At 45.1% G+C, this 25,449-nt stretch overlaps 1 protein-coding gene across 1 annotated transcript in view; it reads right to left on the reverse strand.

Annotated features, from left to right (window-relative positions):
- Window positions 1-21,681, reverse strand: part of PIK3R2 (phosphoinositide-3-kinase regulatory subunit 2) — a 26,523-nt gene extending 4,842 nt beyond the window's left edge. Inside the window, exons 1-13 of the mRNA XM_015810045.1 lie at window positions 21,323-21,681; window positions 16,857-16,949; window positions 15,393-15,455; window positions 13,830-13,964; window positions 12,963-13,167; window positions 11,685-11,770; window positions 11,164-11,269; window positions 8,576-8,674; window positions 7,178-7,358; window positions 5,984-6,109; window positions 4,831-4,973; window positions 3,101-3,277; window positions 1,631-1,702 (exon numbers count right to left, since the gene is read on the reverse strand). Coding sequence (XP_015665531.1) covers window positions 1,631-1,702; window positions 3,101-3,277; window positions 4,831-4,973; window positions 5,984-6,109; window positions 7,178-7,358; window positions 8,576-8,674; window positions 11,164-11,269; window positions 11,685-11,770; window positions 12,963-13,167; window positions 13,830-13,964; window positions 15,393-15,455; window positions 16,857-16,949; window positions 21,323-21,656 — 1,820 coding nt within the window. The 5' untranslated portion in view covers window positions 21,657-21,681. The remainder of the gene's footprint in view (window positions 1-1,630; window positions 1,703-3,100; window positions 3,278-4,830; window positions 4,974-5,983; window positions 6,110-7,177; window positions 7,359-8,575; window positions 8,675-11,163; window positions 11,270-11,684; window positions 11,771-12,962; window positions 13,168-13,829; window positions 13,965-15,392; window positions 15,456-16,856; window positions 16,950-21,322) is intronic.
- Window positions 21,682-25,449: the final 3,768 nt, after the last annotated feature.

The following is a 25,449-nucleotide window of genomic DNA, read 5'->3' on the forward strand; positions in this document are numbered from 1 at the left end:
AGAAAGACCAATTGAAAGGCTTTCCCTGCCCTACAGGTGTCTGAAGCCGAAACAAAATCAGAGGAAGCACGCCTAAAGGTTAATAGCCACTTCTTCTGCCAGATCATCAAGCAACTCCAAGTCCCATCCCAAGGCATGGAGTCCCCCAGGGAGACTGTGAGAGGGCAGGCTGCCTGAGAATAGCTGATGATGCCCTGTCCCTTTAAGACCTTTCCCCAGCCAGCCCAGCCACTTAGCAAAGAGCAACTATAACAGCCCTGCAGCAAAGCAGCTGGGTGTGGCATGATGGTGGTTGTGATCATTGTAGTGGAGCAGTTGGCGGTGAAGGGTTGTGGGTTTTGCTATTCTGTATAGGAAACTGAGAGCAACCTGAAATTAAGGAGAACTATCATTTACTTCTGCTAGTAAGTAAACCTGGGGAGAGTGTGATAACAAACGGAGACGACTGTTCAAGGATCTGCTGGTGTGTGTCCAGGAAGGCTGGAGTGGGCCCTCTGGCATATGGGAGCCCACTGAATTGGATGTAGACAAAAGGACCCTTTGACAGTCTCCAGCTCAAATAATGAGGTTTTATGGAAGGGATTCTGCCATCATTAGATTTTTTTTCCTTAGGAGGACTGTTACTTCCTTGATGTTGTGGTTGATGCTGGACCCAAAAGTTGTGATGCTAGAACTCCAAGAAGGGTACCAACCTACCCATCTAGGCCTTGGTAACATTTCTTTTAACTGGGGATACCAGGATTTGAACTGCTGCAAACAAAATAGCAATAGCACTTAGACTTATATACCGTTTCACAGTGCAATACAGCCCTCTCTAAGCGGTTTAGAGTCAGCATGTTGTCCCCAACAATCTGGGTCCTCATTTTACCAACCTCGGAAGGCTGAGTCAACCTTGAGCCAGTGAGAATCGAACTGCTGGCAGTGGGCAGAGTTAGCCTGCAATACTGCATTCTAACCACTGTGCCATCACAGCTCTTATAAATAATAAGCACTTTTCCAATTGGGTTGGCTTCCTGATATAGGAATTAAAGCTAGACCTCCTACAGGACAGATCAGGTTGCAAAAGATTGTAAGAAGCTCACTGGCACAGAGACCCCTTTTCAATCCCCTACTTGCTAGCTGTTAGTCCAGTGGTTCTCAAACTTTTTAATGCCGTGACCCCAACGGTCGTAAGTCGAGGACTAAACCGGTCGTAAGTCGAGGACTAAACCGGTTGTAAGTCAAGGACTAAACCGGTCGTAAGTCGAGGACTACCCAACCGGTCGTAAGTCGAGGACTTTCCCTGCCTGGGAGCGCCGCGCATGCGTGGTTTCGCCCCCTGCGCCAGCCAAGGCGTAGCTGGCAAGCGGCAGAGATGGAGCAGGCCGACCACCAGCTGACCCAGCCCAAGGGAGGTAAGGCACCCGCCGGAAAAAGGGGGAAAAATGGCGGACAGCCTTGCTTGGCGACCCCCGTGAAATGGTCGATCGACCCCAAATGGGGTCCCGACCCACAGGTTGAGAACCACTGTGTTAGTAACTAGACACACCAGAATTTCAATCTGGAACCTTCTGAATGCAAAACAGTCTCCTGTACACACAGTGTGAGATGATGAGCCCTCTCAGAGCAGAATAAGAATTGAGCTGCTTACTCCTCAGTTTCACTCTTGATGCCAAGCCATTCATTGATCTTCTTCTGACGAGTTCCCTTCTGGGTCAACCATCTGGAGGGATTAAAAAAAGGAACAAAAATGGCTCATTTTTAAACAGCATTTAAGGGACACGCACAAGGCTGTTCTTCCAGGCTACAGCCAAGCCTAGTAACTTAGAATGAAAATGTTGCCCACATCAAGGCGGCTCTGGTACATAATTATGAAAGGGTAATTATTTGCATCGCTCCAAATGGGTTGGAAAAATTCTAACCATTAAAAGAACAGTTTTTAAAATTATAATTAAATAACTATTGTAAACTTAGCTGTCCCAAGATCATGTTAATGTAATGTTCCGTTAGCTAACTAGAAAAAAATTACATTTTACAGGCAGGTCACACCCCCTTCAGATAAGCAACGGAGTCATTGGACAGCTTTCATCAGCACCTTTCTTAGGCTTTTAACTATTACACAGACAGTGGCAATCAGGTCGAAAGCCTTGCAAGTCTGTACTTTGCTTAGCACTGAATTGTGAGAGCACATGCATTTTACGGAGAGGCCACTAGGGGGCAGGATTATGCTATCAGAAGGCAGCTGGAAATTAAGGTAGTTCTTGATTTGGAACCCAGAATTTCCATCATAGGTCACGATGGTCCTATGTCAGTGATGGCGAACCTTTTAGAGACTGAGTGCCCAAACTGCAACCCAAAACCCACTTATGCATCGTCGGGTGCTGGGTGGGTGTGGCCCATTGGGTGGGCGTGGCTACGGTGGTAACAGCAGACTGGGTGGGACTAAAATGTTCAATCAATCAATTCCAACTTTGCAAGATCTTTTTTTTTCCTGCAAGAAGTTGAAATTGACTGATTGATTGAACCTTTTTTTTTTTTGTACACTGCGGCGGAGGCCTAAAGCGAAAAGGTTTTATAAAACCCAGCTGAAGGCCTAGGACTGGGGCGACGGTGTGCGTGCCCACAGAGAGGGCTCTGAGTGCCACCTCTGGCACCCGTGCCATAGGTTCGCCATCACTGTCCTATGTCAAGGCACCCACATGATCGACCCAATTTTATGACATTTTCTGCAGCAGTTGTTAAGCAAAGGCGGCCACTGTTAAGCAAACCCACTCCCCGAACTGGGCATTTTTTTTTGCTTGAAACTGGTTTTAGCAAAAAAAAAAGTTGTAAATTACAGTCATGTGATCTCAATAGGCTTCAAATATCTGCAGATGAGGGCTAGTTGTTGAGTGCCCAAAAAGTGACCACATGACTGTGTGTGTGTCCATGATAACTTTGAATCTGGGTCTTAAGTGCTTTGGGGGGGTGGGTTCCATTGCAACTTTGACTGGTCGCTTAGTGCTCTACCTGTACAGATGAGGACTACCTGTACAGAAGTCCAACCCATTTGGCTACGGACGGCAGATTTTAAACCGCATTGATGCTTGGTGTTTCTGGGAGGGTTAGGAAGAGCCCTTACACGAGGTATTGGTCACGCAGTTTGCGCAGCTGCAACAAGTCAGGTTTAAGACTGTTCATGCGCTTGTCGATCTCCCGGTTTTCGGAGGCCTGCTGCTTGAGGTCCTGCTCCAGCTTCATCTTGCTGTCATGAATTTCCGTAATGCGAGACTTCAGCTTTTCTGAATTCATCATGATCCTAGGAAGAAAAGACAGGCTGTTAAGAGGAGCAAGAAAAGCTCAGAAGTTGCCTTAAACACAGCCTGTTTAGTGAAGTGCTGGCCTAGAAACAGGGAGACTTGTGAGTTCTAGTCGTGCCTTAGGCATGAAAGTTGACTGGGTGACTTTCGGCCAATCACTAGGAGACTGAGTTCTAGTCCCATCTTAGGGGCTAGAAAGCTGAAAACTGACTGGATGACTTGGGCCAATCACCTGGAGACAGTGAGTTCTAATCTCGCTTTAGGAATGAAAGCCAGCTGGGTGACTTGGGGCCAGTTGCCAGGAGACTGTGAGTTCTAGTTCTACCTGAGGCACAAAAGCTGGCTTGGTGACTCTCAGCTAGTCATTCTCCGTAGCCTAAGCCACATCATAAAGTTGTGTCAAGGTAATGATTTAGAAGCTAACCAGCTTGTATAATGTGAGATGAATGATGCAGTGTTAGGAATGACTCAGCAGGAATCTGTATCCCTTTAAGAGCTTGAGTATAAAAGGGAAGGCCTTGCTGGAGTTTTTCTCTCATCTGTTTCCTGCTGTAACTGCTGTATGTTGGAGTTTGCTGTATTACCACATGTATGTATTTTGTTCCTAGTGTATATTGTAGATAGTGTAATATAAACCACCATTTAATACAAACCACTGTTTACTGTATTTACTACTTCTGGGTTACCTCAGCGCAATAAGACCATGCATGCTCTGACAAGTTGTTGTGGGGAACACAGGAGGAGGGAGGAGTATTTAGATATGTTTGCCATCTTGAGTCACTTACAAAGTAATAAAGGTGGGGGTAACAATCTAATAAATAAATAACGGCTCTGCTAGCATGGGTGGTGGAATGGAATGAGGAGATGGATCCCCAGCAGGGAGGGGCTGCATTCCAGAGGAGTAAGAGACAATTTAGCCCAGATACTATGTCTGAGAACAAGAGGGTGAAAATGGCCCCTGCTTAATGGTTCACAGAATACACAGTATTGTAGAAGCAGATAGTAGAGTCTTTAGTCTGGCAAGATTTTGCCTATGGATATGAAACAATAAAGAGCTCAGCTTGGAAGAATTATCACATGGCATTCTTGGTTTGGGATTTGACAAGATGAGAATACAGTAAAAATGAGAAATTCTTCCCCAAGTTTAGACACAACCACACTGCCTTCTTGACAACACTACAGAAGTGGTTTGTCCCAGCGTTTTTCTGGATTTTTAAATTTTTCCAGTCTAACCTACAATTCTGAGTTTCCTGGTGCTTTCCCATCCAAATACCGGGTCTAATCCTGCTGAGATTTTTCAAATCAATAATGGTGGCCCACAATAAAAGCATTTGGAAAGGCCACAGAGCACCAAGAATTGCCTGAAAATTCTAGCTTTTAACTTGACAGCTGGGGAAAATTAAACACATGGGGATTAACCCTATTAACTGTACTTCATTCATTTCAATTAACTGGAAATTGGTGTTTGTCTGGGCCCCACCACCTTTTTTCTGTTGTGAAGATCACCCCATGGGGGGGGGGAATATCTCGCTTAATTCTGAAAGGGTCTCACCGCTGCACCTCCTTCTCGTTCCCTTCCCTCCGGAAGCGCTCCACGTAGTCCCGGCTGCATTTCTCCTGCGTCTGGCATTGCTCTTCAAAGATCTTGATGGTTTCATTGAAGGCCTCAATGGCCGTCCGTTTCATCTGCAGTTCCTGAGCAGGAAGGAGAAGGAGGGCAATGAAGTCAAGAGGAAGGAATATCTTTGCAGAGGGAGGGAACAAGGAAACCCACAATAAATAAGTAGCAGCGCGGTTGTAAATCGTGACAGTCGTAAGGTTGATTTTTGCAGCGGCTGTTAAGCAAACGCTGCGGTTGTTAAGTGAAACAACGGCTTGCTATGGGTGCCGTTTTGCCCAAAACCAGAAGGGCAGGTTTTCAGCAAAATTGTTATAAAATGTGGTCGTGACTGTGCTATGCTGCAAATGATCATAGATGCTGCCTGGCTGCTGAGCGCCTGAAGTTCGGTCACATGACTGCAGGTGGTGGTGGCAGTGGTGGTGGCACTGTTGTAACTGTGAATCCAGGTTGTAAGGACTCCCTTGTACACAGGTGTCCAACCTTTCCGGGCTCAAGGACCGGAGGGAAGGAGAACAGCTTCAAAATTGGTGTACACACATGCGAGGCCACAAACACTCTTGTGGCACTAGCAGCCCTGTTCGCACATGCAGCATGTGCTGGCGTTGTGCACATGCACGAACGGCCACGCACCCCCCAATGGCAGCTAGCAGCCCATTCACGCAAACGGGCTGCGGACACCCGCCCTGCGCTAGCATCTCCTTTTGCGCCCGTGCGCATGTGCAAACAGGGCCGCGGGCGCTAGCATGAGTGTGTGGGGGGGAAATGCCGCAGAGCATAGGTTGGGGACCCCTGCCCTAGTTGGTCCATCATAAGCATTCTAAGTTCTAGACTAGGGGGCCATGAAAGCGGCGGGTGAGCGTGTAGTTCCACTTTTGCATGCAGTGGGCGGGCGAGCCTGCCACTTGTGCAAATGGAGCTGCGTGCTCACCCGCTGCTTGCGCGGAACCATCCTCTCTCCCCCCATCCCCCACGGTCTGCAACACCAGAAAGGTTGGAGACCGCTGTTCTAGACGCTTGATTAGGTTGTAAGTCAAGGACTACCTGTAGTCTTTAAAGAAGATTTTAAAGTGGGCAGGCTAAGTACCTGCGAGGTGCGTGTGTATTCTTCGTACAGAAGGTCGTACTCGCGACTCTTGTCCTGGTACTGCTGGTGATAGACTTTCAGCTGCTCCCCAACCGCTTCCACGCTGTCCTCCTTCACTACCTGGTCCTGCCAAAACAGAACAAAGAATTAAGAGAACGAACGTTACCACCCCTGGAAATGATTATGAGAGAGGTTCATAGGGAGCATCCTCCCCCAAAGCAAGACACTGCAAAATAGTTGGCCAAGTTTCTCTTTAAAGAAAGAAACCCTCCTTAAAACAGTTCGCTTAACTGCTCTGGGAGAAGCAGAGTTGGCAACTTTCTGTAATTTAACCTTCCTGGGTTTTAACATGCTTGGCTCCTCTTTAGTTCGGAGAAAGCCACTTTTCCCTTCTTTGTTCCAACAGTGAATTGCTTGCATATTCCTCCCTTTCCGTGTTCTTTTGGGTAAATTACTGAGGCCAGCAGACCAATTCTTTCATTGATTAATTGAAGATTAATGTCTGGTCACCCAAGACAGCCTTTTCAAGTCTGCTGCTTTCCAAATGTAGGGATAATGGAAATAGTTACACATTACACCTCCAGGTTGCCGGGACAGCAAGCATCTAAGACTGCCATGGTTAATTGCTGCCAAATGTCATTTTCTGATATATTACTTAGTCTAAATCCATTTTTTAAATTTAACAGCTCTAGCAGTTGAGGTAACTAGCTCAGCATTCTCTTTCCAAAGAGAAGGCAGCGAGGGCAGTAAAGAAACAGCACAGGGAAGCACATAAATCTAGGAAACAATTATTTTCCCTTCTTCTGCACAATTAGTTTACAAAGACCAACTGCTGCTAGATATGGAGGCTTTGCTCAGCGACCTCAGCTTGCTGATAGGAAAATTCCCCTATGAATTTGCCTAATCTTTGGACCGTAAATCCAGCCCAGAGTCCTGTTTGGACCATAGGTCAGCTGTATCCTCCAATGGGCCGCACACCAAACAGGAGATAGTTATCTTCCATGTGAGTTCTTAATATCCAGCATCAGACTGCTTCTTGAGGAAGACATTTCACTTAGCAATCATAACCAACATCTCTACCCACTTCAGATCGGTCGAGTTCCTTCCATCCAGGAAGTGGTCAGGTCATTTGGCGTCCTGTTTCTGACGGAGGCACGTTCTGTTGGTGCACAGTGAGTAACAACTACATCTCACCTGCTGGTACTTGGAGATTGGGTACAGTAACCGAGTGTCCAGCTTGGCATTGTACTGGGCCAGGGATTCATGCCGGTAGTGGTTGATGAGTTCCACCACAGAGCCAAAGGTCAGCGGCTCTGAGAAGCCATATTTGCCTTCCCGGTGGAAAATCTTGATCAGTTTGTTGTTTCCCCCTTTCCTGTCAAGAGAGAGAGAGGTCCTGACATTCAGCCCAAGAAAGCTTGGAAGTGACACACCGCCCCTCCACCTCGTCTCCTTACCCAGTGCATGTCTGGGCCCTCATCCTCTCTAAAGCCCAAACCCAGAGAAGAGACAGTAGATGCGGTCCAATCCTCTATTGCAGTGATGACGAACCTTTTAGAGACTGAGTGCCCAAAACCCGCCCCGCCCTGTCCCACTCCCGCCCCGCCCGCTCCATCCCTGCCCACCCCGCTTTGCAGGGCCACCCGCTGCCTCCATGGCATGCTGCAGATCGCCCAGTGGCCCTGCAGCGCCATGGTGGCCACACCTTCCGCCCGCGCCCTGCAGCATCATCTGCACGCGACAGAGCACGAGGGCGGAGTCTTGTCCCTGCTGCCCTGCTGCCATGTGCTTGGCTGCGCTGCTCTGTGCGGGCCCCGCCTGGGGGCGACTCTCCTCGGGGGGGGGCTGCTGGTGAGGAGGGAGCCACGGGGGAGGCAGGACTGAGATGATGCGCGCATGCCCACAGAGAGGGCTCCGAGTGCCGTCTCTGGCACGCGTGCCATAGGTTCGCCACCACTGCTCTATTGCTTACACCCAATGGACAGAATTTTGCCAAGCTAAAGCTATAACTTTCTAACCCACTAGATATATTCTGAGAGATTCTAGGGCAGTGGTTCTCAACCTTTTTAATGCCGTGACCCCCAACTGGTCGTAAGTCGAGGACTAAACCGGTCGTAAGTTGAGAACTAAACCGGTTGTAAGTCGAGGACTACCCAACCGGTCGTAAGTCGAGGACTTTCCCTGCCCGGGAGCGCTGCGCATGCGTGGTTCCGCCCCCCGCGCCGGCCGAGGCGTAGCTGGCAAGCGGCAGAGACGGAGCAGGCCGACCACCAGCTGGCCCAGCTCAAGGGAGGTAAGGCACCCACCGGAAAAGGGGAAAAAATGGCGGACAGCCTTGCTTGGCGACCTCCATGAAATGGTCGATCGACCCCAAATGGGGTCGCGACCCATAGGTTGAGAACCACTGTTCTAGGGTGTGGCTACCCTAAATCTTTTCTCCTGTTGTCCCTTCTAGTCTGGAACTATGCAAGCTCTTAACCCAGGCTTTCTCTGGGAAAGTTCTGTGTCCCGTTTCCCCCCCACCCCCAAACTGCTCTTCTAGGTGCATATTCCATCACATCAGCCCTCCAATCAAGTTAAACTGGGGCTCACCGGAGAGTCAATGTATATTCACCCTGGATCTTGCTAGAAGCATCCCTCACCAGGAAGGTACCATCAGGAGTGTCTCGGAGCTTTTCATTCACTTCCTCTCTGAAAAGGAGGCAGGAAGATTCGGATCGTTTCAAATATTTACGGTCCCCATACACACAAATGTATACAAGCATGGTGGCAATGCTGTTGGGAGGAGCCCCTGTAAGCGCCAGGCCTCATCTAGAAAGCTAACCTCTCAACCAGAGTAATCTGCCTAACATGGGCGGCCATATCTATTTGTAATGTGTGTTTGTTTATACAATATAAAGGCAGCCCAACTGAAAGAAAAGTAAAGAAAGAAAGAAAGGAGATAGAGAGAAAAGAAAAGAAAAAGGAAATGAAAAGAAAAAGAAAAAGAAAGAAAGAACATCAGTCATCTTGTATCCTCTCTACTCTGTCTGCTCTATTTAGTTCCCTGATACTCTCTATGTGAGAAGAGAAGAGAAGGATATGGGTGCGATTGGCTAGCCATGAGCCAGGAGAAATGGAAAATAACATGGCTGTTTTGAAGGCACCAAGAATTGTAGGTAAGTCTTGGGAGAAAGGGAAGAAAAGTTCAAATTCCCTCTTTACACAAGAAAAGAATATGGTGGTATCATGTCTCAGAAGGAATTCACAGAATAAGCCTCAAATGATTGTGTTTATGTGTGTTTGCACTGCACATACACCCCCCCAACCCACCTGGAACCACCGTTTAGTTGCTGCTTGATATTCATCTTCCTAATATTCTCCTAAGAGCCAATCCCCTCTGATTTTATTTTATCCTCACAACAACCCCACAAGGTACGTTGGGTGGAGAGACAGGGACTTGTGCAACAAGCTTTGTATTGACCCACGTTTTGCAATATTGTTCTTCAAATGCTGGTGCCAGCCCTGGCTTTCCAGGAGCGAGATCCTCTCTACTCAATTCTTCCTCAGCCCCAAGGAAATGGCAAGTGGGACAAAGAATACCAGGCACCTTAATTGCCAAGGAGCACCTGACTCTCAAAATCCACAAGGTGGTATTGCTTTCTGCAAGGATCCAAATAGTTTAGACAGCCATTTGTTTGAAATGGTATAGGGCAGGGGTAGGCAACCTCGGCTCTTTTATGACTCATGGACTTCAACTCCCAGAATTCCTGTCAGCTATGCTGACTCAGGAATTCTGGGAGTTGAAGTCCATGAGTCATAAAAGAGCCGAGGTTGCCTATCCCTGGCATAGGGTCTCCTGCTTGAGCAGGTGGTTGGATTAGAAGACCCCCGAGGTCTCTTCCAATTCTATTATTCTATGTTCTAGATCTCTTCTTTTAAACAGTTTCCTAAAAATAACTTGGAGGTGTCATTTTTGACAGAAGAAAGACAGGCAAGACCTGCTGTGTTTCTCCAAAAATAAGCCCCACCCCCAAAATAAGCCCCAGTTAAGATTGTCAGCCAGACGCATTTAGTACCACATTTCCCTGAAAATAAGACCTAGCTGGAAAATAAGTCCTAATGCGTCTTTTGGAGCAAAAATTAAAATAAGACCTGGTCTTATTTTCGGGAAAACATGGTAGTTCATTTATAATTGAATTAACTACTGAATAGTTAATTAACAGGGCTAGATGAATCAAAAGTTGGAATTAAGATTGCCGGGAGAAATATCAACAACCTAAGATATGCAGATGATACCACTCTAATGGCAGAAAGTGAAGCGGAACTAAAGAGCCTCTTGATGCGGGTGAAGAAGGAGAGTGCAAAAGTTGGCTTGAAACTCAACATTAAGAAAACCAAGATCATGGCATCCGGCCCTCTCAATTCCTGGCAAATAGATGGGGAAGAAATGGAGGTAGTGACAGATTTTATCTTCCTGGGCTTCAAGATCACCACAGATGGGGACTGCAGCCAAGAAATTAAAAGACGCTTGCTCCTGGGGAGGAAAGCTATGGCAAATTTAGACAGCATACTAAAAAGCAGAGACATCACCCTGCCAACAAAGGACGTATAGTCAAGGCCATGGTTTTCCCAGTTGCAATGTATGGATGTGAAAGTTGAACCATAAGAAAGGCTGAGCGCCAAAGAATTGAGGCCTTTGAAGTATGGTGCTGGAGAAGACTCCTACGAGTCCCCTGGACTGCAAGACAATCAAACCAGTCAGTCCTAGAGATCGACTCCGACTGCTCTTTAGAAGGCCAGATCCTGAAGTTGAAATTCAAGTACTTTGGCCACCTAATGAGAAGAAAGGACTCACTGGAGAAGAGCCTAATGCTGGGAAAGATTGAGGGCAATAGAAGAAGGGGACGACAGAGAATGAGGTGGCTGGATGGAGTCACTGAAGCAGTAGGCGCGAGCTTAAATGGACTCCAGAAGATGGTAGAGGACAGGAAGGCCTGGAGGAACGTTGTCCATGGGGTCGCGATGGGTCGGACATGACTTCGCAACTAACAACAACAACAACTGAATAGTTTATCAACAGAGCAAGGAAAGTCTCAGCAAACTCTTCTGTTGCCCTTCCAGAGAGTCCCATTCTGAGCCAATTGTTCCTCCCACCTACTCCCCGTGCTACATTCTAGCTGACTTGGGTCCCCCTTTACCTGGAGATGTCTCCCCAGTACCACTCTGCATCCTGCAGGGTTGTGCCATTCCCGTTGGTTAGAGAGGCTGCAGCAGGTTTCGCTTTGGGTGGCTTTGGAGGCAGAGCTGGAAAAGAGAAGACCAGGTTGGCTGAAAGGGAGGCACTCTTCAACCCTGTGCTGGAGGACCACCATGCTCTTTGAAAAGGAGCATGGAGACCCAGTGGTGTCTCATCAAGAAAGTCCTCCCATTCCTCTCAATTATAGGCAGAAGAATCAACCCACCCTGGAGGGGTTTAATGAACTAGGGACCTGGGCATTCAGCTTTGGCGTACACTTACACTCTTTCTAGCCTTCCTCAACCTGTTGCTCTCCAGATGTGTTGATCTTCAACTTCCTAGCCAACTAGTTCAGTACATCTGGAGGAATCGCTGGGGAAGGCTGCTGCCGTGTTCCAACTACATCCACTTGCCTCCTTGGCCAAGCATCCCATCCTCACAATCTTCTCCTGCGCCATACACAAAGACACAAGGGCTTCCTACCTGGAGGGGGAAGATCTGGCTCAGGGTCCTTGGTTTGCAGAAGGGTCTCCAGGAAGAGGGTTGGAAAGTCAGGGGTCGTCTCAGAGCTGCGGGAGGAAAAGGACAATGTTATGCATCGGAGGTACACGGGGATAGCAGCTTAGCATCTCGGCTATTAAAAGGAATTCAGACCCCGAGTTCCTCACTCTGGGAAAATAATTTCTGAACATACAGGCTTTCCTCTTTCATTGATAGAGAATATTTGGTAAGCTGAGGGTTGAAATGAAGAGTCCTCGGTGCTCTCTAAGCTTGGTTGTTTTCTTGCAGGCTTTTTTATTACCCAAACTAAGTAACATCATCGGTGCCTTTCATGCCAGAAACTGCCATCTGTCTGATCCGCCCTGACCCTCATTTCTGACTAGAAATCCAAACAGAATCTAAATCAAATAAAGGAGAATATTTGCTGCTCAGGATTTGAAGTGAAGGGTCCTGGGTGCTCTCTGAGCGTGGCTGTTTTCTGGCAAGACCTTTCATTACCCAAACAAGGTAACATCATCAGTACTCATTGGATAATGAAATGTCTGCAAAAAAAAACAACTAAGCTCAGAGAGCACCAAGGACCCCTCAGAATCCAAAGCCACAGATTAAACATGACATCCTCATCACAGAATTGGAACAACAAGGACCATCTAATCCTACCCTTGGCAATGTGCCCCAAACCAACTAAACCAGGGGTCTTCAAAACATAGCCCTTTTCTGACTTGTGAACTTCAACTCCCAGAATTCCTCAGCCAGCGTGCCTGGCTGAGGAATTCTGGGAGTTGAAGTCCACAAGTCATAAAAGAGCCAAGTTTGAAGACCCCTGAACTAAATAATGCGGATAACCATGGCAGCCCAGCATCTTCTTACAAGCTTCCAGAGATGGAGAATCCACAACCTCCATAGGCCTGCCAGTTCCACTGTTGTAGAGGTCTTTTTTCTCTGCTCTCCTCTAAAAGAGACCTCCCCATTCCATCCTCTCTTTATCTTTATTACATTTATATGCCATTCATCTTGCTATCCAAAGTGACTCTTACAATGCAAAAAAATAAAAGAAAAGAAATAGAACTATAAAAACAATTACAAATATAGGAAGCATTAAAATTACAAAAATTAAATACAACTTTAGTTCCATTTTAAACAAGGATTGGCCCAGCAGCCTTCCAAATGTACTTCCAACCCCCTGTTGTATTTTCAGGAATGCTGATATAAAAGGGAGAATCCTTGCCCCAAGGCAGAGGGGGATTTGGGGCCACCCACCTGGCAGCTGCAGGGAGCCGAAGGAGCAGAACCCCAAAGATCTCACTCAGGGTCCGAGGCAACAATCCATTGCTTTCAGCTTGTTCAGCCACCTTGGAAAAGTGCCGGAGCAGGAACTGGAAAGTGAGGAGGTGTGGCAGAGGCATGGCTGGAGACTCCAACACCGAAAGCAGCTGCTTTTGACAAAGCTCTGTTTGGGTAACATCTACAGAGGAGCAGGAGTCGGTTTCCAAAAGGAAAAAGAGAGTGAGACTTGAGAATCTGTGCATCTTTGCACCAAAAGGCTGGGCATACTGAAACATGTCTATGTCTGCTAGGAAGACCGAGGAAGCAGGCACTCCTTACATACCTAGAACCTCACCAAGCGTTCAAATTAAATCCTGGGAGAAGAAATCATGGAGGGAATCCAGAGGTTACAGGGCAAATTACTGTAGGGGGTTTGAGAAAACAGAGGCTGAAGCAAAGGTAGAGAAACAGGATATGATGTCAATCCTGCTGACCGATCAGCTCTTTGGCTTCTCCCGTCTCTGAGATGTTTTTATGAGGGAACTTTTAAGAGCTGATGCCTGGATTGATTGATTGGCTGATTGTGTATTTTCTTCTCAGCCATTTCTCTTTTATGTTGTGTATTTTACACTGTAAGCTTACATGCCAGGACGGATATCTTTCTTACCGATTTTACATAAGCTGTGCTGGTACAATGCGGGCAAAAAGGATTTAAGTCAGTGTTTATTTTTTTTTTTAAAAGGCTCTGTTCTGCCAGTCCCATACTTCCTGGTCTTTGTCCCAGCTTGCAGCGGTTTGTGCCTCTCTCCTCCCTAATCTCCACTCCGAAGCCTTCCTTTCCCTAAAAAAACCTCTTCTCACCTTGGAGCACTCGTAAGATTTCACCCTGCACACAAGGGGGTACCACCGGGGTTGGCAGATCTTGCAGGTACCCCTTGAGAGCCTCGCCCAGGGAATGCACATCTAAGGCCTCCAAATCGCCAGTCACAGCCCAGTCTGCAGGGACAGAAACAGTCAGAGAGAAAAGGGATCTGTTCCAGGAAGCAACTCAGAAGCTGACCCCGGTTCATTCTGGCTGGGTTTTCATCTCCCAGTTTACAGCACTGATTCTCCTGACAATTCTAACCATGGGAAATGTAAGCAGAACTCAAGCAATGGCTCTGCCATCAGTTTTTGGCACCCTGGCTCTAAGGTAGGGGCTGGCTGAGGAATTCTGGGAGTTGAAGTCGACAAGTCTTAAAGTTGCCAAGTTTGAAGACCCCTGAACTAAACAATGCAGATAACCATGGCAGCCCAGCACCTAAGGTCTTAAATATGGCATGGTGGACTACTGTTGATCCATTATGTCATCCAGCCTTGCACCCTACCAACAGCAGACACCGCTCATAGACCTTGTTACCACACCTACTAGGCCTTCTGACCCTCAAATTTCCTTAAAGTTCCTTTTAATACAAGCATTTCCCAGATGACATAAACTAACTTGCATGGGCTACAGTGAACGGAAAGAATTCAAATCATGGTAGCTGAAAGTTCACAGATGCACCAGTGTGGCTGCTGGTGGTTTTGGCATCCACGCACGTGGCGGCCAATCTAAGCAAAAGTTGACTTTCAGAAGGAATCCAAGAACAAAGCACCATCAAGTATCAGCTAGTTTTAAAAAAAAAAACCTCAATGTGAGTTTAGAAAATAAAAATGGGGGTGGGAATGTGTTCCACCAGCCTAGGATCAACATTTCCTGACAAAGCTGAACTGAGATGGCCAGAACTCGGGAGGATTTTAGGGATGGTGACAAAAAGCAAGCTTATCTGTTTTTCTTCTGGTAAGTGGTGGTTTGGTGACTTTATCTCTATCGTGGCAGCCATGTTGTGAATGCACGACACAGACACCCACCCACTCCCACGTCCGTGGCATCCATTTTGCAAGAGGGCCCATAACATGCTTCCCCAATTTAAATGTGTGCAGCGTTTCCCAATTTATTTTCTCTTCCTACGCATACAGAAAATCCAAGTGGAGTAAGATCTTGAACAAGAGTGGCCTTCTGCCAGTCAAAATAGTCCATTTAGGGTGAGGTGGCCAACTTGGCAATGTCCTAAGATCTTCTGCCTGCAGAACACAAGGCCACACAAACCCAGAGAAAAATATTCAGAACGCTGCAGATGGGTGGTATAACCATCCGGCTTCCCTCCGCTTTTGAATTTAGAGTGAGTTAACTAAAGGGGCTCATGAATCACAGGGTGCTTTCCGGCTTTTTAAACCGGAACGAAGTGCTCTGCCCCTCTCTACCTGCTCACCCTTTTGCTTCTGCCCTCCCTGCCTGGATCTGCTGCTGAGAAGCTCTGAATGCAGGCGCTGCTGCTGCTGCTGCAGCCTCTAATCTCTTCCATCTGATCAGCCTTGCTTGTTCCCCGCAGAACTGGTTCTTACCGGTTCTCAATGCTTGCCTTAGTTCGGAGCCAGATGTTCTGTAGAGCATCTTGCTGTCTAACCCTGTGAAAGCAATACACAGCAGATTGGATTAGCTTCACAAAGGAGGTGGTGTTTTTTTTTTTCCTGGAGGGGGCAGGGAGCTGGGGACGCTGCACTTTGGGGGCAGGGGGGAAAAAAATGAAGGAGGAGGGACAATGCTTAGAAAAAAGAACAGTTTTCCTTTTCTGTTTGCCCACCTGCACATCTTCATATTTATACTTTGTTGTCCCATCGTTTCCTTAAATTGCTCAGGACACTCATTTCATTCATACACCAAGAACCCTGTAAGGCAGGGGTCTTCAAACTTGGCCCTTTTATGACTTGTGGACTTCAACTCCCAGAATTCCTCAGCCAGGCTGAGGAATTCTGGGAGTTGAAGTCCACAAGTCATAAAAGGGCCAGGTTTGAAGACACCTGCTGTAAGGTTAGAGTAGGCTGAAGGGGAGGCTGAAGGGGACTGATTGGGACAATGTCACCCGATGAGCTCCCACAGCTCAAGTTATGAATCTGGTCTCCCCAATCCTCGCCTGTTACTCCAATCGTTACCTCAGATTGACTCATGGAGGCCTACCTACTATGGCCACAGAGCGGAAATATCGGTAGCGCCAGCATCCCAAGGGATCAACCCTTCCAAAAAGGGAGAGAAGAGAGATTTACCATGCACCCTCCCTCTTAAGAGAATTAACCACAGGAAGGACCCTGCCAATATATTCCTCCATTCAACTCCACTTCCGCTGATTTGTCTGTGCACCCAACATGCTAAATCTTAACCAGGCTTTTGAAAAGATGGGATGTGCATTGAACATAAGCCATCATCTGTTTGCCAATTTCGGCCACAAGCCTCTTTTGACCCAGCAACCCCTGAGCCAGACAGTCTCCGAGCCACCAGCTCTAGAGTATGATTCCTCCCTTCTATTAAGTCCTTCCTACCTAGAAAACAAGGGACTAATAATACAAGTTTAATTTTTTTTAAAAAAATGGCTACACTAGAACTATTTATACTCCATTAGATATGAACAAGCCATTTATTTGCTTGCTTTTACTTATTAACATTTACATTGTTTTTTTTGCTCAGGAATTCAAGTAAGCATCAATAGGGCTCTGCTCCCTCCCTCATTTTTTCTACAACAACCCTGTGAGGTAAGTTGGATTGAGAGAGTGGCTTAAACCTACCCCATGAGCTCCTGTGGTTGAAAATGGACAAAAATCTAGGTCTCCCTGATACAGTCCAATCTGTTAACCACTAGGTCACACTGATTCCTTATTCTCCATCATAAAGCACCAGGTGGTCTCCCATCCAGACTGTCTTAAAGCAGGGAAGCTTCAAGAAGTACCCTCCATACACCAGTATCCCCTGTATAGCTTGCAGACGCTGCCCCTGGCCCCAAATCTCACACCATTCTGCTGTCTCCCTTGGCTCACCTTTCTTCTCAATCACATCCACCAGCCTACACAGCAAAGGTGGGGCGACCTCGGGTGGGGCAAACTGCTCAGAAAGTTCTGGAAGTGTCACCCCTGAAACATAGGCAGAAAGACAGGTCAGAAAAAGGCCTGAGATAGTTGGGGAAAGAGAAAAGCAGATTTCAAAATGGAAGACCTTTTTAAAAAAAATATTTATTAAATTTTTAATAATTTTTTAATAAATTGTCCATCGCACTCTCCAAGGCAACTCTGGAAATAGAAGAAAAAAACATGCATTTTTTTTCATGGTATAGAGAAGGGATTGGGGGCTCTATAATGCCCCAGGCAATTGCTCTGGGCTCAAAATTAGGGTGCAATAACAGGAAGCCACAATCCTTGTGATTAAGTGACAATTTCTAGACTGGTTGCCTTGAGTTGCTCGGCTCACTAAAATTCCTAAATCCAGAATTTTGATAAAAATGGGGAAGCTATTTACAGTAGTGACATTGAGAGGTCAGAGTTATTCTCAACTTGGGCAGCACCAAAATTTAATTAAATAAATAATACTTTGAAAACAACATGGAACTCTCTTCCCAAAATTTTTTTCACAGTTTTTCCTTGATTTTTAGTAAGCAAGGTATTTACGAGAATTATTTTTTTGGGGGAATGATCTGTACCTGATAAGAAATTGTATTTGATAACTGCATATTAAAATACAGTTTTGGTACATTTTTCACTTATCTCATTGGTTGTATTTTATACATTATATGAGCAGTGGCAAGTATTTTTAAAAGAGAAACATGGATATGTTTAATTGTTTAATTAAACAATATGTTTAATATGTTTAATTGTTTCTAATGTTTTATACTTGTTATTAACCATTTGTGACAAGGGTGGCTATACCTTGATGTACGACTAGTTGCTTAGCAACCTTCTGAAGTTACAGCATACCTCAAAAAAGCTATTTAAAAAATCTAACCTGGATTCGAAATTCCAGCATCCATACCCCTCACGGTTACATGCCCGCATTTGGCATGCTTGGCAATTGGCCCACATTTATGGCTCTGTCCCGTAGCCATGTGAATGCAATGCATAATGTTTTTGCCAAAATCAGCACTTTTGCTATGTTTACACAACATACTTTACCCTAAATTTGAGGGAGCAATATTTCTGGCAAAAAAAGCCACACAATGGAACAATGGATTTGCTTAACGACCGTGACCTTTGCTTAATGACCATAGCATTTTCTTTACAACTTCTGCACAAAAAGGCTGTACAATCAGGTGTGGTCACATGGAAACTCGCTTTATGACCCGTCACGGCTTATGGATGAAATTGCAGGTTTAATTACAGTTGTAAGAAAAGGGCTACCTGTATAAATTTGATAAGTAACTATGTCCAGTAATAACCTATCATTAATACAGCTACTGTGACCTATTATTAATACAGAACCACAATGAAAGGAATGAACTATATAACCCAGAACCAAGGCTGAGTTCCTACAACTCAGGACATTAGGTTCAAATGACGTGCGTAGTTTGTGATTCAGCATGATATGGGACATCCAATGATTGTCTTAATGTGTTGTGTGATCAGGTCATCACAGTAAGCAAAACAGGTTTATATGAGGACGGTATGTGACCCGTGCAAGTGTGGGACATTGCTATCTCAAATTTAGGGTAAAGTAAGTTGTGTAAACGTAGCCAATCAGTGACTTAGGAATTAGGATCCTTACAACTGCAATTTAGGATAATAATACTGGCATGTTTTGAATGATCGTTGCAAAGATTATCAATGGTATAACTCAGGGGTAGTCAACCTTGGCTCTTTTATGACTCGTGGACTTCAACTCCCAGAATTCCTGAGCCAGCTCCACGAGTCATAAAAGAGCCAAGGTTGACTACCCCTGGTATAACTGAAGGGGCTCTAAGGAGTCACATTTTTAATGAACTCATTGTAAAGTTTTTAATGAACTCAATGTAAAAAAAAAAAAGGCTGGATGATCATAAAGGTGGAACCTGTCCAGATGCTAAGGGCCAGAATTTTAATCTTTATATTTATACATTTATAATCTCCGAGAACCACAAAAGCGGCAGGGAGCTTGCACAATGTCCTGCCAATTCTCCTGGTTTTATTTAAAGAAGGTCTGGTTTTTCTAGACTCTACTGGGCATCTGGCAATCAGTTGGCTTCACTTGTAAAACAGATGCCAATTTCTCCTGGCCAGGAGTGCCCTCTGCAGCTGCCTTGGGCTCTACTTTGCACTCTGTAAGAAAAAGGGGTTTAAAACCTATTCCTACCTCTTTTAAAGCGCCGTCAGTCACCCTGTTCAAAAAATGCCAGAAACGCTCTTGGACTGTTTTCCTGCAAGCTGGCCTTAGGCCAGAACTGGCCCCCAAGCCTCACAGCCGACGGCGTCAAATCCTCTGGCTCAGCCAGAGAATGTCAAGTCAGCACATTCCTGCTTGTGAAACAGTGTGTGCATGCACGCACGTTTATCTGTGCCTCTCTCTCTCTCTCTCTCTCTCTCTGTGTGTGTGTGTGTGTGTGTGTAAAATGCATACACCAAGCTGGCCATTTCCCCCCTCCAATGGTTCAGCATTGAGCCTCTTTTCTTCAATGAAAATTACCTGATAAAAAGGAAACGGGAAGGAAACCTGATTGTGGCTGTCTGTAAAGAATTCTGTTTCTGTTCTCAGCCACCTTGATAAGAATTTTTTAAGGGAAAATGGGAGAGAAATGAGCCAAGAGAACCTTTTGTTTCTGGTGCTATTATTATTATTATTTTTTTTCCAGCGAGCACTCAAACCATCCCCCCTCCCCCCCATTGCTCACAAATGGATGTAGAAAGTTTTTCAAATTAGTTTCAATCTGGCAATTGTAAACCAAAAAATCTCACGCCTGCCCAGCTAAGGAGAAGAAACGAAACTTCTTCCTAGAAATATTTGCCTCAATTGGTAGCACTGCGCCCAGATTATTGTGTTTTCTCACAATCTGTCCAGACTTTTTGGGGCCAGCCAAGAAGTAACAAGAGTCATCACGGCAAGGCAGGGATAGGGGTTCAGAGAGAGCTCAGTCCATAACCCACCAAGGATGATATTAGTAGTAAAGTCACATGTGAAAAAAAAGAAAGCTGAGTCATTCATTCCGAAAAGCAGCAGGAACCACACAGGTTCTACAATATCAGGAAGGGGTCATTATCTCCCAAAGATGTGGTTTACGACCACAATTAAGCCCAAAATTTCTGTTGCTGAGCAAGACAGTTCATTGAGTTTTGCTCCATTTTATGACTTTTCTTGCAGCAGTTAAGTTAGTAACATGGTTGTGAAGTAAACCTGGCTTCCCCATTGTCTTTGCTTATGACCAAAAAGTGAATCTGTTACCAAGTGTCTAAATTTTGATCCCATGACCATGGGAATGCTGCAATGGTCATAAGTGTAAAAAATGATCATAAATCACTTTTTTTTGTGCCATTGTAACTTTAAACGGTTACTAAATGAACCGTTGTAAGTCAAAGACTACTTTTAATAGTAAAAGAAGAAAACGTTTATTGAGAGAGAAAAAATGATAGCTGTTTAAAGAAAACTTCTCTTTAGTTAGGTTTTCGACCAATTTTGTCTAACCAGACATCCTCCATTCTGTTGTGGACTATAAGTCCTAAAATTCTTAGCCATAGAGGAGTCCACACTATATGGTCAAAAAACTCAAGATGGTGGCTGCAATGGTACAATCAAACTCTACCTGTTTTTTTTATGTGTGGTTGACCACATCCCAGCTTAACCAGCTGGGAAATCCAACTCTCCCATTTTTGCAAAGTGCCAAATTGGGATGCCTCTATCCATCAACCATTTAATTTCACATGCCTAAGATCCTCGCTTCTGGCATTATTTATAAGCATTTTTACAAAAATAAATCCATCCTTCTTTTTAACATTTGCAGCTCCCTGTTGGAATACCTGTTTAGTCCATTAAAAAAACATATAAATAGGTTTACGATTTAATGGAACAACAACACATCCTGGCAGGACATCCTCTTCTGGACTGGCTAAGTGCTGGGAAGCCTAATGAGAAAAATGGTCTCCCTCGGCTAGCTTATGATTTCTTTTCAGACAACCTAAAACGCCTCCCTGCACTTTGAGGTGGTGGTAGTTGCTGTACATGACCCCGAGGCCACACTGCTTGCTGGCTTCAAGTGTGCACCCAGGCATCACCTCTCTGCAGATGCCCCCTATTCTGGGTAAGGCATCTCAAGCCTCAGGGCTGTTCCTGCTCTGCGGGGACAGATGGCAAGTCCAGCCAACAGGAACCAGGAAACTGGTTGGAACAGAACAGTGAAAATGGTGTGTACTTGTTGCTGGTGACTTTCCCTGTACTGAACGTTTCTGGAACAGCATTTTTCAAAAGCCCGACCTGAAGCTGCACCGGTTCTCTTTCTTCCTCCCTCTTGTAAGCCCTTCCTCTCAGTTTGCACCCTGATGCAAGTACTCACCCTGATCCTCCGGAGCATGGGGTACTCCTGTTCCAGGAGTGGCGGGCAGAGGCCTGGTGACCCTGGGACGATGGGACGGGAGGGAGATTTTCACTGGCCCCACATACTCCACATAGGTGCCTGGGAAATCCCCCTTTTGTTTGGTGCGCTCGTTGACCCCCAGAATCCAGCCAATCTGGTTTGGCATTTGCTCATCTCCATCCTTAAAGCCCAGTGCCTGCAAGGCCCCCTTGCTCACCACCAAGGTGTCCCCGGGTAACAGATCGATGTCTTCGTTGCGTTCCTTACGGTAAGGGTAGAGGGCCCGATACTGGAAGCCTTCCGTGCTCCCCATAGTCCCCTGGAAAAGGGCAAGCAAATGCACCGGCGAGGGAAAAAATGGAAAAGAGGGGTGGGCTGAGGGTGGCTGTCCCACTTCCCTCTCAAGAGCTCTGCATGAAGATGAAACGACAGCTCTCCTGGGCCCGCTGGCATGAACGGCTGGGCCCTAAGTACAGCCCCGTCGTTCCCGTAACTTGAAGCCACGATTCAACCAGATGATGAAGCAAAGGCAGAACGTGACGAGCATAATCCAGCACTTGGAGGTTGGCTGGGGAGGAGAGGCAAACGACAGCTCAGGATCTCGAAGGCGTCGTGGAAGAAGTTGTGGTGCACAGGATTCTGGAACAAGTAGAGGAAGGGAGACCGTCACTCAGACAGCTTCAACAGCATGTTCCCTGAGTAAGAGGGCTAACACTTGTATTTGACTTTACGAGGTGTCCCAAGCAGCTAGCAGAAATGGAGCTTAGCACAACAGCAAGATAAAACACCAAGAATAAGGCAAACAGCAGAGAAAAACACGATTGACACAGCAGAAAGGACCGTCATCATTTATATTAGCAAAATTCACTGTACTCTTTCAGATTCTTTAACCTTAAAGGGGAAATTTTTTTAAACATCTATTTAAAAACTTTTCTTTAATAATATTTGTAAAATCAATAAATTCTAATGCATCTTTAACTTCCTCTTAACATAAATTCTTTTAAATACACTTTCAATAATACTTTACAAGCTTTAGGAATTACTCAAGCATTTTATATATACTGTATACCTATAAACAAACTACATTTTCAAACCCATTTTACAAACACAAAGCTACATTCAAACTTTATTTCAATTACATATATCAGAGTAGTAAAAATCTATCCTAACTCCAATTAATTCATTAAATTTAAGTCATTCCTTCCAGTTTATCCTCACAGAATAGTGCAAATAGAAATATATATTATTTTTCACAGTGAGAAAAAAAAATAGAGATGGTTAAATTGATTGTTTTAATAAAAGGAAAGAATATATCTAATTTTGTTTTTATTTGAAAACCGCTCCTGGATTTTGTGCTTGTGATGAAAAAAAATGAAATTCTATGATTTTGGTTTTGCTGATTAGATAGGTTCGTTGTTATAGAAATGGCTAGTATATATTACTGTATAAAAGTAAAAAGTAGAAGTTGTAATGTTATTATCTTCTACTGTGCTAAAAAGAGTCAGAAGTCAATGCCTTTTTTTCTTTTTCCCTTTCTACCCCACTTTCTCTTTTTCCCTCTCCCTCTAGTTTCCCATTATTTTCATTTTCCTTTGTATTTTATATTGTAATAAACTAATAAAAATTTTGATAACTAAAGAGATAGCAGAAAAGAAGCAACGGGAGGGGGGAACATTTCAATAAAAATACAGAAAGTTCTTAGAAATACAGTTGTGCAAAAATGGAAGGACATAGAAGTCCAAGTACAGGTACTCCATGACTTACAGCAAGCAGTGACTGTTTAGTGACCGTTTAGAGTTACAACAGGAGAGAAAAAAGTGACTTATGACCATTTTTCACACCACTGTTGCAGTATCCCCATGGTCTCGTGACCAAAACTCAGACGCCTGGCAACTGGTTCACATTTACGACGGTTGCAGTGTCCCGGGGTCACATGATCACGCTTTTTTGCGACCTTCTGTCATATGAAATCAATGGGGAAGCCAGATTCATTTAACAACTGTGTTACTAACTTATCTACAGTGATTCACTTAGCAGCTGTGGCAAGGAAGGTCGCCAAGTCCAGAACATTGGGGATAAAAGCAGCCAGATGTGCATGATAGTGGTCAGAGATCTGACCGCTTTTGTTCTCACCGGAATCTCTGAAAACAAGGATAGAATGGCTTAACTGCAACGCGAAGCGATCTCAGTTCCCAGCCTGTCATTTATGAACAAGGCAAGTTTTACCTCCCTTCTCCCTCTTAAGATGGATATCTCAAGTTTTCCTGCTCCCAATTCTCAGTATTTCTTGTAAGCTAGAAAATGTATGACAATGGATTTATTTAGGATATTTAAAAAAAAAATGGTTGGAGAGACTTGGAGCAAGCCGCAGAGAAGGGCATTAGAAGTTCACACTGTACTGGGAACAGAAGCCTGGAATTCATCTCTCTTTCACTCTCCCCTCTTTCAACCAATAGCACTCCCCCCCCCCATGCTCTCTCACACGCGTGCACAAACAAAATTGAAGAAGGGGGCTGGAGGAACTTCTGCCCTATTGTGCCTCAGAAATTTCTATCCCAGGGAACACTATCTCCCATCAGCCCTTCCCCCAAACCAACCCATATAATCTCTACTACTGCCTATATTAAACAGGCTCTGTGGGGAGAGAGAGAGAGAGAGAAAGAGAGATAGAGAGGGAGGAGGGGGAGAAAGAGAGAGAAAGAGAGAGGGGGAGAGAGAGAGGAGAGTGTGTGGAGAGAGAGGGAGGGGAAGAGAGAGAGGGAGAGAGAAGAGAGAGTGTGGAGAGAGAGAAGGAGGGAGAGGGAGAGAGAGAGAGAGGGAGACTTAACTCCTGCCCAAGTACAACAATCTAGCATTATCCCTAGAAAATTGCTGTATGGATAGAGAATGGGCTGGAAAAGAAATTGAATTAGATCAGGAAACAGCAATGGCAATAATAATGAGGATGGTTAAATTAAACTTCCAGCTCTTGTGTCGTGTATCTTACAGTCTCTCTTACATAAAAGAGTAGTGTTACTTCCTTGTGGGCCTTTGAGCTTCCCAGGGACTATTCTCTTTGGCCACTGTCTAAAGTCTCAGCATTATCTAACATGGTGGAGCAGATGAGTACTTGGATGGTAGACAATTCCAGGTATATGCTAATGTAGAAGGTAAAAAAGAAATACAGAGAAAACCATGGCAAACTAATGCCATACCACTGCCAAGAAAATAAACTTCCAACAGGCCTTTTAATCTGATTTGGAAAGATCTTTCCCATGTTCTTAATATATGCTGCTTTGAACTGATCGTCTTTTTTTAACTGGAGGGCCTCCTGATCTGCAGCACCTTGGTGATTTACTTGATTACACTCAATATATTTCCTCCTGTTCCTCATTCAGCCTTTGCCCACCTGGATATCTCTCCTACTGATTTCAAACTCCAACATTGCTGAGAATTATGTAAATCAAAGTTAAATACCAAATATCTGGACGATTCACATCTTTGGTTTCACAGAATTTAATATAAACCCATGGCTACTCTCAAGAGGCTCTTAAAATGGCAAAATTTCCTTCCAAAGGTGTCCATTTCACCCACTTGGAAGTAACAACTGTAGGAGTGTGAGAATCCCATTCAGGAGCTATTTTAACCTTGCCTTCAGGGACAAATTTTATAATCCAGAACTCCAAAAATGGATCCTATCTATGCGCCTCTTCTCTGACACCAACTTTCATGAAAATGGTGGCTAGATACATACAGCTTGTTTTTTGTCTGCTGAGCTGAGAAAGTGAACCAGCAATATCTAGGCCAGGGGTGGGTAACCTTGACTCTTTTATGACTCTTGGACTTCAACTCCCAGAATTCCTGAGCCAGCATGGCTGGCTCAAGAATTCTGGGAGTTGAAGTCCACGAGTCATAAAAGAGCCAAGGTTGTCTACCCCTGATCTAGGCCTTCACATTTTCTTTGCTATCTTCTCTATCGTTATTTAACAATATTACAGGTAGTCCTCAACTTACAACAGTTCTTTTAGTGGCTGTTCAAAGTCACATCATCCCTCAAAAAAGTGACTTATGACCATTTTTCACACTTACAACCGTTACAGCACCCCCCCACAGTCATGTGATCAAAA

This window comes from Protobothrops mucrosquamatus, unplaced genomic scaffold (assembly GCF_001527695.2).
Source record: "Protobothrops mucrosquamatus isolate PMUCROS unplaced genomic scaffold, P.Mucros_1.0 scaffold6, whole genome shotgun sequence".
Lineage (NCBI taxonomy): Eukaryota > Metazoa > Chordata > Lepidosauria > Squamata > Viperidae > Protobothrops > Protobothrops mucrosquamatus.